The sequence below is a fragment of the Barbus barbus genome (genome assembly GCF_936440315.1).
Source record: "Barbus barbus genome assembly, chromosome: 18".
NCBI classification, from domain to species: domain Eukaryota; kingdom Metazoa; phylum Chordata; class Actinopteri; order Cypriniformes; family Cyprinidae; genus Barbus; species Barbus barbus.
This window is the reverse complement of record NC_136746.1, coordinates 15,130,976-15,146,085: the sequence shown is the minus strand read 5'-3', so window position 1 is coordinate 15,146,085 and position 15,110 is coordinate 15,130,976. Positions and strand designations below refer to the sequence as shown.

The 15,110-nt window shown below is 37.7% G+C and overlaps 2 protein-coding genes across 2 annotated transcripts in view; one reads left to right on the top strand and one right to left on the bottom strand.

Moving 5' to 3' along the window:
• The window catches only part of LOC306884352 (glutamate dehydrogenase, mitochondrial-like), a 14,710-nt gene extending 1,148 nt beyond the window's left edge, over positions 1-13,562 (top strand). The window contains exons 2-13 of the mRNA XM_079440141.1: positions 5,731-5,811; positions 5,906-5,961; positions 6,793-6,856; positions 7,348-7,442; positions 8,394-8,573; positions 9,416-9,553; positions 9,717-9,854; positions 9,986-10,066; positions 10,347-10,470; positions 11,129-11,220; positions 11,327-11,389; positions 12,405-13,562. Of these exons, the coding sequence (XP_079296267.1) occupies positions 5,731-5,811; positions 5,906-5,961; positions 6,793-6,856; positions 7,348-7,442; positions 8,394-8,573; positions 9,416-9,553; positions 9,717-9,854; positions 9,986-10,066; positions 10,347-10,470; positions 11,129-11,220; positions 11,327-11,389; positions 12,405-12,524 (1,232 nt within the window). The 3' untranslated portion in view covers positions 12,525-13,562. The remainder of the gene's footprint in view (positions 1-5,730; positions 5,812-5,905; positions 5,962-6,792; positions 6,857-7,347; positions 7,443-8,393; positions 8,574-9,415; positions 9,554-9,716; positions 9,855-9,985; positions 10,067-10,346; positions 10,471-11,128; positions 11,221-11,326; positions 11,390-12,404) is intronic.
• On the bottom strand, positions 13,457-15,110 carry LOC306884371 (uncharacterized protein). The gene is made up of 3 exons (XM_079440166.1): positions 14,917-15,110; positions 13,931-14,173; positions 13,457-13,816 (listed from the first exon to the last, which is right to left on the bottom strand). The coding sequence occupies exons 1-3, from the start codon at positions 14,987-14,989 to the stop codon at positions 13,767-13,769; spliced, it is 366 nt and encodes a 121-aa protein (XP_079296292.1). The 5' UTR covers positions 14,990-15,110; the 3' UTR covers positions 13,457-13,766.

Sequence of the window (15,110 nt, the reverse complement as noted above, 5' to 3'; positions counted from 1 at the left end):
GAAATGGGTTTTCCAACATAAAACCATCCATACATCCCATACACAATGTGTATTGTATTTAATATTTTATAATATGTAGGATCACATCCTGCATTGCTTCACCATTTTAGGTTTACATTTGAGCAGTATTTCAGCAGGAATGCTGCCTGTCTTGTTCCGTTTATTTTATTGTGCAGTTCTGCTTTCTTTTTTTTCTTTTTTTTAGCTTGGCTAAAAAAAAGCTAAGCTAAAAAGCCCCAATCCCCATCATATAAATTACAGTTTTATCTTTACAGAGATATTTGTGTACTTTTTGGAGGTTGTGAACTCCTTTATTATCAGTGGAATGTGCTTGTGTAATAGCTATTTCTATCAAGCATGACCTATTCTGGAGTTGTTGTTAGGCCATTAGATTTTGCTTCGTCAGGACTGACTGTGCAATGCTTTATTAAGGAAAGGCGGTGGAAGCCCCCCAGGGCAGTTCAATCTCTCTGCAGTTTGCTCTAATAGAAGCTCTATCCTATCATTTTTTTCAGACTACCCCCCCCCAAACTAAGATCTTCACCTTTAACTGTAGAATAACCAAATAAGATAACTTGCATCCCGTTTACTTTAACTTCCATTTTAAGTGGTCTAAATTGCAGATGAGTTAGGCTAAACTGATCAACAAAGTTCTGGAAGAGATCTTATAATGTACACTGCTTGATCTTCTATTGAGTAGATTCAAATGGAGCTTTCAGTGAGACAGTCACTGAATTGATGGCTAGACTAAACTTTTAAGTTTGTAAATTAGCTTAGTCAGTGATTTTACCTTGAGGTCAAGTAACCGGATAACAAGATAATACATAATGTGTTTTTGTACCTTGTGTGCTAGTAAGTCTCTGATTAAGCTAATGTAAAAGAGACCTCATAACCAGTTTACATGGGGGAGGAGCTCAAAGTTGGCTTTTTTTCACCATAGAAATAAAAAGTTTGTGGCTGTAATTTATACTGTACTGTTTTTTTTTTTATATATTTCCTTTTATGGATGTATAAGTAAACTAGGTAAAGAATAATGTGACCGCCAATCCTAATCTGTTATTTGATTAAATGAGCAAGAAATTAAGATTCAGCAAAACATGCATTCAGTATAATAAGTAAAAAGAATGCAGACTTTGGACTCCCTGAATATGTACATGCTCATTCCACAATATGCACACAGAAAAGCCAACAAAACGGAGTTTTGAGTTTTTGAGTTTTCTTGCTCACTTAATCACCAATAAACTCAGAAAGGATACTTCTTCTTTAAAGGGATAGTTCACCCAAAACTGTTATTATTTACTCACCCTCAAGCTGTTCCATACCTGTATGAGTTTCTTTCTTCCGTTGAGCACAAATGAAGTCACCTTTATTTATATAGCACTTTATACAAAGCAGCTTTAAACAGGAAAATAGTGTGTTGATAATGTAAAAACTCAATTTTCCAGTTAAAATCAGTTCGTCATTGATTCAGTGATGTCATCGTCCAGCTCAGTTCAGTTCAAATAGTATCTGTTCAATCAAGTTGACAATATTGCAAGAAATGTAAGTGTCCCAACTAAGCAAACCAAATGCCAGGGGCGTTGAATCAGTAAAAACATAAATGAATAAAAACAAAATGGCGCCGCTGATGGCAGCTATTGTGCGTTGCTCCTCAGTGTTTGTATTGTTTTTGTTTGTTTTTCCTGTTTTTTGTTTTTCAAATAAGATCAGCTTTACCAGGGATGATCTGCTGAACATTCGGCAGAACACACCACAAAATCTTCTACCGGTTTTTGATTTTTCGGACGTTTTGCTGGACATTGTAGTTGGCGGAGCCGTAGCTCTGGTCAAACGCTACAGGAGGCGCAGACGGGGAAAGAGAGCCGGCGTGCTCGTGAAACTTCATCAGCGCGGATTTAGAACGGCGTTACCTAGCATCCATCTGGCGAATCTCCGCTCTCTACCCAACAAAACGGACGAACTCCTTCTGCTTTCCCGGACAAACAAGGACTTTTCTAACTCTGCTGCTCTGTTTCACGGAAACCTGGCTGAATGGCGACATACCGGACAGCGTGCTACATCTGCCTAATTATCAGCTGATCAGAGCAGATCGGGACACAGAATCAACGGGGAAATCACGCGGCGGCGGGACATGCTTTTACATCAATGAGAGGTGGTGTACAGATGTAACTGTGTTAAAGAAGATGTGCTGTTCAGATCTAGAAACGCTCTTCATTAACTGCAAGCCGTTGTATTCGCCGCGGGAGTTCTGCTCGTTCATTCTCGTGAGTGTCTACATTCCACCGCAAGCGCACGTGAGCACAGCTCTACAGAAACTCGCTGATCTGATTACAGAGAGTGAACAACAACACCCGGACTCTGTTTTAATCATTCTCGGGGACTTTAATAAAGCAAATCTCTCCCGTGAACTGCCAAAATACAGACAGCACATCACATGCCCCACCAGAGACAGTAATATATTGGATCACTGTTACACAACAATAAAGGACGCATATCACTCGGTTCCACGAGCAGCTTTAGCACTCTCTGATCACTGTTTGGTTCATCTCATTTCATCCTACAGGCAGAAACTTAAGTCTGCGAAGCCTGTATTAAGATCCGTTAAAAGATGGACTAACGAAACAGAGCGGGATTTACAAGCCTGTTTCGACCTGACTGATTGGACTGTTTTTGAAGCTGCGGCAAATGACCTGGACGAGCTCACAGAGACTGTAACATCTTATATCAGTTTCTGTGAGGACATGTGCATTCCTACCAGGACTCATCTATTCTACAACAATGACAAACCATGGTTCACTGCCAAATTCAGACAGCTCCGTCAGGCCAAAGAAAATGCTCACAGAAAGGGGGATAAAGTATTGTACAAACAGGCCAAATACACTCTGGAAAAGGAGATCAGAGTGGCAAAGAGGAATTATTCTGACAAGCTCAGAAACAAATTCTCTTCTAGTGATCCGGCTTCAGTGTGGTTAGGATTGAAGGACATCACCAGCTACAAAACACTACCCCCCAGCACTCTGGAGAATCAACACCTGGCAGACGACTTAAACGAGTTCTTTTGTCGTTTTGAACGATCACCCCACACCCGCCCAGAACACCCCTCCACACAACCATTCACACCTCCAGCAACCCCTCTCTCCCCCACACCTACAATTCAAATCAGCGAAGACGATGTGTGCCAGGTCTTCAGGAAAAACAAAAGAAGGAAAGCACCTGGTCCAGATGGTGTGTCACCAGCCTGCCTAAAAATCTGTGCTGAGCAGCTGGCCCCCATCTTCACACAGAAGTCCCCTCATGCTTCAAACGCTCCACCATCATCCCCGTTCCAAAGAAACACAAAATTACTGGACTTAATGACTACAGACCTGTGGCCCCTAACGTCTGTAGCCATGAAATCATTCGAAAGACTGGTTCTGGCTCATCTGAAGGACATCACTGGACCCTTACTGGACCCCCTGCAGTTTGCCTACAGAGCAAACAGGTCTGTGGATGATGCAGTCAACATGGGACTGCACTTCATCCTGCAGCATCTGGACAGACCAGGGACTTATGTGGGGATCCTGTTTGTGGACTTCAGCTCTGCTTTTAACACCATCATCACGGAAACCCTTCAAATTAAACTAACTCAGCTCTCCGTCCCCACCTCCGTCTGCCAGTGGATCAACAGCTTCCTGACAGACAGACAGCAGTTAGTAAAGCTTGGCAAATTCACATCCAGCACCTGCACCATCAGCACTGGAGCTCCTCAGGGCTGCGTTCTCTCCCCACTGCTCTTCTCCCTCTACACCAACGACTGCACCTCTAAAGACCCCTCTGTCAAGCTCCTGAAGTTCGCAGACGACACCACACTGATCGGCCTCATCCAGGACGGTGACGAGTCTGCTTACAGACAGGAGCTTAAGGAGCTGGCTGTCTGGTGCAGTCTCAACAACCTGGAGCTTAACACGCTCAAAACTGTGGAGATGATCGTGGACTTCAGGAGAAACCCCCCTGCTCTTCCCCCACTCACCATCATGAACAGCACTGTGACTGCAGTGGAGTCATTCAGATTCCTGGGCACCACCATCTCCCAGGACCTGAAGTGGGATATTCACATTGACTCCGTTGTCAGGAAGGCCCAGCAGAGGTTGTACTTTCTTCGCCAGCTGAGGAAGTTCAACCTGCCACAGGACTTACTGAAACAGTTCTACTCCGCCATCATTGAATCCATCCTCTGCACCTCAATAACTGTCTGGTTCAGCTCAACTACCAAATCTGACCTCAGAAGACTACGGAGGGTAGTCCGGACTGCTGAGCGAATCATTGGTACAACCCTCCCCACTCTCCAAGAACTGTACTTATCCAGAGTGAGCAAAAAGGCTGGTAAAATCACTCTGGACCCCTCACATCCAGCACACAACCTCTTTGAACTCTTACCATCTGGTCGACGCTACAGAGCTCTGAGCACCAGAACGACCAGACACAGGAACAGTTTCTTCCCTCAGTCAATACATCTCATGAACACTCAATAAATAAACGTAGAACACACAACTAATACATTATCCATTCACCACACTCACTTATTTTATTTTTATTTTCTCATTTCTAATTTGCACATACTTGACCTGTACATACATAGTCGCCTATATTATATATTGTGTATTTTTTTTTTTTTTTTTGCTGCTTTGTACATTGGTTATTGGCTATTTCCTGTTATTTTGTTTCATTACCTGTGTCCTGTCCTGTTACTGTCTTTCTGTTGCACTGTGGAGCTTCTGTCACTACAACAAATTCCTTGTATGTGTAAACATACTTGGCCAATAAAGCTCATTCTGATTCTGATTCTGATTCAATGAAATGACAAAAAAACATAAAAACAGGCTCAGTCAAGAGAAGTCAAAAGAAGATATTTTGAAGAATGTTAGTAACCAAACAGTTGTAGCTAGCCATTGGATTCCATAGTACTTTTTCCATACTATGGAAGTGATTGCCTAACATCAACTGTCGAGAGTGAGTAAATGATGACAAAAATGTCATTTTTGTGTGAACTATCCCTTTAAATCTCCACTAATAACATTATTTTATGTTAGGAGTAAATTGAAATGAATTACTAGCTATGAATTCAAGAACTTGCCATTGCTGTTCAAGCAGCGCTTTTGAGGCCGATTGAAAACAGAGATGTTTAGTTTGGGGTAGTCACACTGGCTTTAACCACACCCAGTTTGGACCCTGCCTAGATTTTCCTCTCTTGTACTTCAGTGGAGAGAGTGAGTCATCATGGTGGTTGGTTTACTGCCTGTCCTGCCACACAAAATTTCCCTTCTTAGAACTGTAGACCTGTTTTTTTATGCAAGGCCGTCAGAGCATTTGAATTTTCCAAACCTCTTACTCTAAACAGCATATTGCCCGGATCATCAATGCTGTTTTATCTAACATACAAGGGCCACCTTTGCAGCAGACAAATATTTGGCAGCTTTCGTTCTGTTATTTATTCTTTTTTTCCCAAGAGCTTTAAAACACCCTAAAATGTCCTGAATTGTATAAGCACTCAAGTAATATAAAAAAGGTTATCAAAGTCTTGTAGTCTGTAAGCTTTAATCGATAGAGAATATCGTGTCTTAGCATCATAAAACAAAGGCTATAATGCATGTGATTTATTTTGATGCTTGTTTAATGACTTGAGTGATCTACAGACATAATTTGCATAGACCTAAAGTCTCATAGATGAGGACACTGCTTCTGTTTCTCCAGGTATTCGTTACAGCACAGAGGTGTCTGTGGATGAGGTGAAAGCCCTTGCCTCACTAATGACATACAAATGTGCAGTTGTAGGTAAGTTCTTGCTTAAGTTTGCTTGTGTAAATTTATTTGGTTGTGGTTGTTAGTGTGAACATTTAATCATTCACATGAACTGTGTTCTCAACAGATGTGCCTTTTGGAGGAGCTAAAGCGGGGGTGAAAATTAACCCAAAGAATTACTCTGTGAGTGTTTTCTTCAGATTCTCTGACTAAATATAATTTTGGAAGATGGTAAGAGACATTAACTTCAGATATTTTGACTAATAATAAATACTTCTGCAGATGAATGCATTGTCTAGAGTCCATCCTCTTTAGATGATGTTAAAGATTTTATGACATTGTTCTAGAAAAAAACAGTATGATTGCTAGTATTGGACAGATTTTCAGAAACTCTGGAACCAACCAGATACAGAATGGTGTTTATTTCTTTTTTTTTTTTTATTCTTTTTTTATTCAGTTTTAATATGACATTTGCTTTTCCAGAACAAAGGTCCAAAAGGAAAGCGATAGTACGGTATACTAGTTACAAATAAATTCCTCTAATGTTCAAAATAAAGGGTTTCCAAACAGATCACAGTGATAACATCAGCAGGGTGTGAAGAAGAAAAAAAATTTATGAATAGATAAATAAAAAAAATAAAAAGTATATATGTATATAATAAAATAAATTATATATATATATATATATATATATATATATATATATATATATATATATATATATATATATATACACACACACAATAAAATAAATAACATACATATATATAAGAATGGTGTTTATTTCTTGACATGCAAAGTAAAATCCAATGGGGTTTTATGACTGTCCTTTGTTTGTTTGTTTGTAATTAATCATTGGTGAATTAAACATGCAATTTTGAGTTTAGTGTTCTGATGACAGACTACAGCTGGAACAACGAATGCTCAAGCATTGCTTTCCTAATGTATACTTTCATATTGTTAATCACGTTATAGTCACTGGTGTCCTGCCATTTTTTTGTTTTCCTTACACAGGACACAGAGCTGGAGAAGATCACTAGAAGATTTACTATTGAGTTGGCTAAAAAGGGCTTCATTGGTGAGATATACTTGATATTTGTTGATCCCAAATGACATCAGTTTAGCATATTTCACTGTTTAGACAAGAATGAAATGGGAATTCTATGGCAGATTAAACTGCATCACAGTAACACTCCTTAACAATTGTCATGTAATACTTATCATCAGATGGCACAGTTAAGATTAACAGTCAGGCTGCTATTGACACAACTTCTACATTACAAGTTATTTAACCTGTAGTTCAAAAGCCTAGATAAGCTGTATTCATATTACAATAGTCTGTAAAGTGCTTGTAATAGAGCCAACTTTACTTAGGTAGTTGGTGTTTTTGAGTCTGTGCAGGATTCCCACAATGTACTGTAGCTTCTCATAAAATTGTGCAGTGGCACATTGCCACAATGTGACATTTATCACATAATACATTATATGTACAATGTATTTTATGATTGCCATTAATTGTCCATGGGAAGGGCGGATCAGTAGCACACTCATTTCTGTTTCCTGTGTCAGGGCCTGGCATTGACGTCCCAGCCCCGGACATGAGCACAGGAGAAAGGGAAATGTCCTGGATTGCTGACACATATGCTAACACAATGGGCCATCATGTAAGTTGAGGAACCTGACCAAGTGTTCATATAGTTTACAACAGGTTTTCTGAAATTAATTTAATCCAAACCACTTAACATATAAAGTACAAGACTGTTTTGTATGTAATTTCAGCTGTAGTAGTTTTATCTACTTTTAGCATTCAAAATGCATCTAGCAGCAATGTTGTTGTAATATTTGCAACTGTCCACTTTCTTAAATCTCTTTGCATAGCAAAAGGTGATTCATTTAGTCTTCCATGCATTTCCATGTATCTAACTATTTATACCTGTCTTACATGTTGATGCTTCCGTCTAGCTGACTGTAAACAAGACATACTTACTCTGGTTTTGTGTAAATAATATACTCTCTCTTTTTCTGCCTTGCAAACACTTCCTTCAGGAAGTTCAGATCTAGTTTCCCCATTTCATAGCATAATATCGTAGATAAATATAGAAAATTTGATGCATGCATTACATTGAAATGGTGCAGTGATTTCTGTTATGCTTTTACATATATTGTAGCTATGTTGAAAAATCACACAGGATATCTGTAAGAACTAACAAACAGATTGTGGCTGTGCTGGTGACTCAGTGCCCAGAGCTTTACTGTCCCTGACAAAGAGCGTGGTGTTTATAGGACCAAGAGAACAAAGCACCCCTGTGCTTTTCCACCCTCTACTGACAGACTCTTTCAATACAGTCTGTCCTCCCATGGCAGTCATTTGCTTTGTCTAGGTAGCCGTGATGTTCTGTCAAATTTGTGGGCTGCCCTGTAGCGAGATAAGTGAATGGAGATGAGAGATATGCTGTAACATCAACTGGACCTTATATTGAATAGTCATAACACAGTAACACAGACCTCATAGCATTGTGCCTCATTATTAGAGTTGAGGTTATTCTGTTTGAATGCAAACAACATTCTTCTAATGCTTAGAATTATAATTCTTAAATATCATTCTTCTTTATCAGGATATCAATGCTCATGCCTGTGTTACCGGTAAGCCCATCAGCCAGGGTGGAATCCACGGGCGTATATCTGCCACTGGCCGTGGTGTCTTCCATGGCATTGAAAACTTTGTCAATGAGGCTGCTTACATGAGCCAGCTGGGCCTGAGCCCAGGGTTTGGAGACAAGACATTTGTCATTCAGGTTTGTGCACGTCAATAACACTTAAACCACACATCAGGTTTATGAAAACAATACTAGTGTATTTTCTGTTTTCTTTCATGGTGGAACTTACAGGCACGTTGTCCATTTTCTCATGGCTCTGTTCCAGCAGTTAGTGTACGCTGACATGGACCATTCTGACTTTGCTTATCTAAGGACTTTAAATATTCAGAATGTGCTTTTAGATGCCCAATCAATATTTATTAAGAATGCTTCAAAGGGTGCAAGACCTTTTGCATACACTTCCGACAAAAAACTCATTAATTTTACTACGTGTTGGGACACTTCATTGTAATGTCAGAGAAATAAAAAATATATCGCAAATATGAACATAATTTAGAAGTAATTGGGACTAATATTGCACTTTTTGCAGCATGGACATGGTTTAACTCATTCATCTGGTGCTAAATACAAGTAGAGATAAGCTATTGTGTCCAAGTATGTGTAAACATAATTCAAACCCAAATTCACTAAGATACCTTAGGATACAATACCTTAAGATACTAAATGTACCTTTTTATAATAAATATATCTTAAGTTAAGTTTTTGTACTATTTGGTATTTATCCCTGTTTTAAGCATAAATCTAAAAATATAGTTAGATTACGATTAACTATTTGTTAGAAGGGTAAGAAAATGTATGTTAATTCAAGCTATGTCCTCTAAAAACAATTCTTTAAAAATCTGTTTAGATATTTAAATTTTAACTCAAATACTGACTTTGTTTTGCAGTGTATTTAAATGTTTAGCAATATTCATGCACTAAATCCATCAGCTCCGCTGTCAGTATAAAAAATATTTAATGTGTTCTGATTTTTGTGGTAGGGTTTTGGTAATGTGGGCCTGCACTCCATGCGCTATCTGCATCGTAACGGAGCAAAGTGTGTGGGTGTCGGAGAGCTGGATGGAAGCATCTGGAACCCTAACGGCATCGATCCCAAAGAGCTGGAAGACTACAAGTTGGTGAGTATCAACCACTCATTTCCTTTGGAGTGGCATTCAGTGCAGTGTAAGAATATTCACTGTAAGAGCACAGCCACCTTGTGGCCAATTAGCAGTACTACATGTAGTAAATACAACTCTATAATCCAAATGTATTAATACATCAAATACTCACATTTTCCAGGCCAATGGCACTATTGTTGGCTTTCCTGATGCCACCCCTTATGAAGGCAGCATCTTGGAAGCTGACTGTGATATCCTGATCCCTGCTGCAAGTGAAAAACAACTTACAAAGAAAAATGCCAGCAATATCAAGGCCAAGGTTAGAGGTCAACAGAGTCAACCATAACAATAGTCATTTTAATGTAGATGAGTTATTAATTGTATTATACCACTCCAGAGAAGCTGCAATGAGAATATAAAAGAAAAGTGAGTAACACATAATTTTCACAGATCATTGCTGAAGGAGCTAACGGTCCTACTACCCCTGAAGCTGACAAGATATTCCTAGAGAGGAATATCATGGTGATCCCTGTACGTTTTCCAATCCTAAATGTTATTTTAATATTAAATCTAAATTTACCAGCCTATAATATTTTTTTGTTTGTTTTATATGCATATGCAGGTGATTTGATTTTATTTAATCCATTTACCTTTATTTGGATTTTATTTACAGATTTTTATATAGGTTTTATTGTATAATTGTAATAAAATTTGAGTTTTTTTCCCTTTTTTTAAACTAGTTTGATCTTGCCTTGAAAATAGCCTTTGCCAATAGGATACTAAACAAAAATAAATAATTATGCATATATAGGACATGTACCTGAATGCTGGAGGTGTGACGGTCTCCTACTTTGAGTGGCTGAAGAACCTAAACCACGTCAGTTATGGCAGACTGACCTTCAAATACGAAAGGGACTCAAACTACCATCTCCTTAGTAAGTCTAAAATATGTTTTCCAGAATATGTGATGTATAGTCATGTAGTAAAACTGTTGTGTTTGCTGATAGAAATCTCCCTAGCCATGGCGGGATTGTTTGCAAATCAATTCCCAGTCTTGTTGTTCAGCTGATTTAGCTCTCTGGAAGGGCTTGTTTTCCATTTTCTAATTGCTCTAGATTATGTTGGTGTTCAGGCGGGCTAGAATAGGTCATGTGGTATTTTTGTTCACTTTGTTTATTCTGCTCCCACAAGCAAATATAGTGGGATTGGTGTCCCCTTGAGAGTATCTGGGCATGCTTGCATGTATACACAAAAACACAAATGTGTGCTCTGTCCTGCCTTTCATCTGAATGGCCTACAATGACCTCAATTCACTGATAGTCACATGGTAAAAACAGTCAGACAGAAACAGGGGCATACGCATGTGAAAAAGAATGGTATAATGTTCATATTAGCATATTCGTACACTAAAACATGACCATACTTTATTGCACCCTTTATAAAATATTTAACTAAATCACAGATTTGTGCCTCACAGAAGTTTTAAGAGATTATAAGCATTGTTTTGGGAAGATTAGCATTTGACCATTACCATCTTAAATCCATGAGTCAGTTTGCTCTTTGCTAATGGGGGTCTTCTGTGTTGTTTGGCAGTGTCTGTCCAGGAGAGTCTGGAAAGGAAGTTTGGGAAACATGGTGGAGCCATACCTGTTGTTCCCACATCTGAATTTCAGGAGAGGATTGCTGTGAGTATAAACGCAGAAGCTATTGGCACATATCATTTTTATTTTTTTTAAATGGTTTTAAATTAGACTGCTGGAGTTTTATATGCTTGTTTTGCTCATCTGGTAGGGAGCTTCTGAAAAGGACATTGTGCATTCTGGATTGGCTTACACAATGGAGCGATCAGCCAGGGTAAGTAGATATATACTGTAAATATATATATATATATATATATACTCTTTTAGATGTATACAAATATATATTATGCCTTTTTATATATGCTGCGGTATATACTTGTATAAAATCTTTTTTAATATTTTTTGTTACTGTATTAGCATTGTTAATAATAATAATTATCATTATTTTGATAATAATTATCTTTTTCCAAGTTTTTTTTAAGTCAAATAGTAATGCACAGTAAATGTAGCATTCTGCTACACCAGTCTTACTAATGGCATCAGACCCTGATAGACATATTACAGATTATGATTAATGACTCCATAGTCGATAAACCATTACCAGCTTATGGTTGTGTTAGATGGCATCTAACATCTCTCCATCAACATTTAATGTCATACTGCATCAGTGGCCCTTCTCAACATGCAAACAAACAGATACTCTTACTTGTTGCACACCCAGCTACAGCTTTTGTGTGAAACTGGGATCTGGTAACCAGAGAACGGCATTTTGTTCATGTGTTATTGTTTGCTGTCAGTCATTTGTTTCTGAATTGGAAATGAGATCCAGCCGATTGTTAATCATTCACCACACCCAAAGATGTGTGGATCATTGAAACCATTAGCTAGAGGATCTGCTCAGCCCAGTATATAGGTAAAATGATCTATTACACTGTTTAATTAAGCTATTTTTATTGATATTTTTCAGTGTTAAACAGCAAGTAAGATTTTCGATATCCATCTTGTATTCATTTTCTCACTGAGCTCATTATTGACTTTTCCGCAAAGGACAAATGCAATGCTGCATTAGAATTTGACCAAAATGAGGTATTTTTGGAGGCAGGTTCATTTTACAGCAATATTCACTTTAAGAAGTATGGGTATGATGGATTAAAATGCCGTCTCAGGAGGCAACGTACTTCTCTTTCTATGTTTAAGCTAGTTTGATGATTTATGAAGAGCTTCTGTGATGTAAAATACTGTTTCAGGAAGGCTTCGTTTGTTCACATAATTCCTCTCTCCTCTTTTAGCAAATCATGCGCACAGCCAACAGGTATAACCTTGGGCTTGACCTGAGGACAGCAGCCTACGTCAACGCCATTGAGAAAGTCTTCAAAGTGTACCATGAGGCTGGTCTTACCTTCACATAGACGGTTGTATTATTCACCAGACTCTATATCCGAGTCTGTTTATCCGCACAGACCCGAGGTATATCACTTAACCCCTTAGCTCCTCTCGTTTACATTTTATACAACCAAATATATGTGTCGTATCATTTATGCATGTGTTTACCAATAAGCATCTTTAGAATCCTCTGGTCTTTTCTAGTTTATCATCCTTTCAAATGTTCATGGCTTTTAGAAAAGCTTTAATGCCAAAGTACCTTTATTGCACTCTCCTTGCCATTTTTCAGAGCATAGCGAGAATGTCTCGACAGGAAACACTGATTTTACAGCTATTTTGTAATGTTTTCTTCAAGGTCATGTGTTAATGAAGTCGCTGCATATGGAAAACACATTAAGCCTTAGAGTCACAGCCGCACATTGTTGTTTCTAGAATTTCTAGATGGTTACTTTTTTCTCCCCACCCATTTTGGCACAATTATGGTCAAGTGGGAAAGGGATGTAGGATGAATCTCAGGCTATTTTTTTATATCTATTACCAAAATGTTACATATCTGGTTTTGCTGGTCCTTGGAACAGTTTTCAGTGATAACCCAAAGCTTCCTTTGTTTTTAAATGTGTCTTTGTCCTTACTGGTCAGTGTTTAATTTCTTAATAATTGGCAAATGTTAGGCCATATATTTGGGAGCAAATGTTTATTTTCATCATAACAGCATTTAATATGAAACACCCTTTAAAAACTGACTTTGCATTGCCTTTTTAAATTCTCTAAAATTAATAAAATGTAAATGAAAATGTGCAGTGTCAGCTGATTTATTGGGTTATTTGTATTTTATCTTTAAAATGTTTTAAAATATTGACCAAAAAAAGTGAAGAAAAAAAACAATGTGATTTTCCAAATAATAATAAGATTATACTCAATGCTCATGTACTGTAAGTGGATAAAACCAGACCTTTTTCATTCAGTAATAAAAACTTTTTTTATTTAGCTTTATTCACTCAACATGTATTGTTACACAGTTTTGAAAAACAAAAGCATGCTAAATAAACTTATAAACAATACCTAATACGAATGTAATGGGCATCATTTCTAGTGTTTTCTTTAGTAGTTGGTACATAATATATTAAAGAGACATATGTTTAAAACTATTTACATTAGTAACAAATGAATATCTTCTAATATTGTTTAGTCCATGACACTTGGTGCTGATGTAAGAGGTCTCCAGCTGAAGAAGTTAGCCCAAGAGATTTTTCCTAGTTGTGAGAACATCATTTCTCACCAAACTCATTAGCAAGGTCATCCAGTGCATCGTTGAAACCTAATCAAACACGAAATATGAATGAATTATTATTATATTGTGCATGGTGGATTTACATTATTGCTAGACCCATCAGGTTTTGACTTTTTGTGAATGTATTTGTTTATTACTCACTGCTGTCTGCACCACTGTTGTCTGCTGCATTGCTGCCTCCAGCACCAAAGGCTCCTCCGCCGCTGTTTTCCCCAGGTCCCTCTGCTTTAAGGAGGCCACCAAATAGTCCTCCTCCTGACTTTTCCTTTGGTTTGTTGTCCTTCTCCCCGCTACTTGGGAAGAGACCTCCCATGCCACCGGTCTTATCAGTTTCCTGTTTCTTTCCAGTAAATGTTTCCTTCACTTTTCTCTTAGCTGCGGAAGCTAGGAAAATTTGAACAACAACAACATTATATAAAGGGAAAACATGGCAGTCTACTTTCACACGCTACAGCTCCTCTTTCCCATCAGATTTGACTCAAAATAATGTTTCTTAGATGTCTAAAAATAAAAAGACTCTTGGATAGCTTTACTGGCACTGAAGGCCTATTCTAACGCCATTCCTTATAAGGAGTGGCATGATACTGGAATGACTGCATTTTTTAAAAATATTTAATCTAGCTCTTTCATAGAGAACAAACAGCAGCAGGACTAAAACAAGTACAAACTTAAAAGCAATTTAAAAGGGATGGAAACAACTCGCCCAGTCCAGATTTGATGGAATAATTGATCTAAAGTAAATTTTAATCATTTAATTCAGTTAAATGAGTCATGGTATCATTACATTATTATGTTAACTATTACATATTTAGTTAGGAGTTTCTGAAAATTAAAAAGATTAGAAATAAATTATAAGTTGTTTTTAAAAACTATAGCTAAAAGTGATTGTTAGTATACTTTATCCAATATTTTTAAAGTAAAATACATAAGCTACTAAATAATTTTTTTAATCTTGGGAAAAGAAAGTCTAATCTATATGTCTGTGCCCTAAAAATTTATATACAACTTAAAAAATAGCTTATAAGTTTGATTATAATTGATTTATTATAATACTTAATAATAATAATACTCAGCATAAAAAGTACAAAAACCTTGCACACAACAATTCTCCAACATTAGAGACTCACCTGCTTTGTCCACAGCCTGGTCGACAAATGACTCTGCTGCTTTATTACCCAAAAATCCTGAAAGGAAAGACATGTTTGTAGAGTCCTCGGTTGTTGATGTTTGCAAGAGCGTGTGTATGTGTCTGTGTTTTGAGACAGAAGATTCATGCGGTTTTATTAGGCTGGTGCTCCATCAAAGTACGTCAGGGATGTGT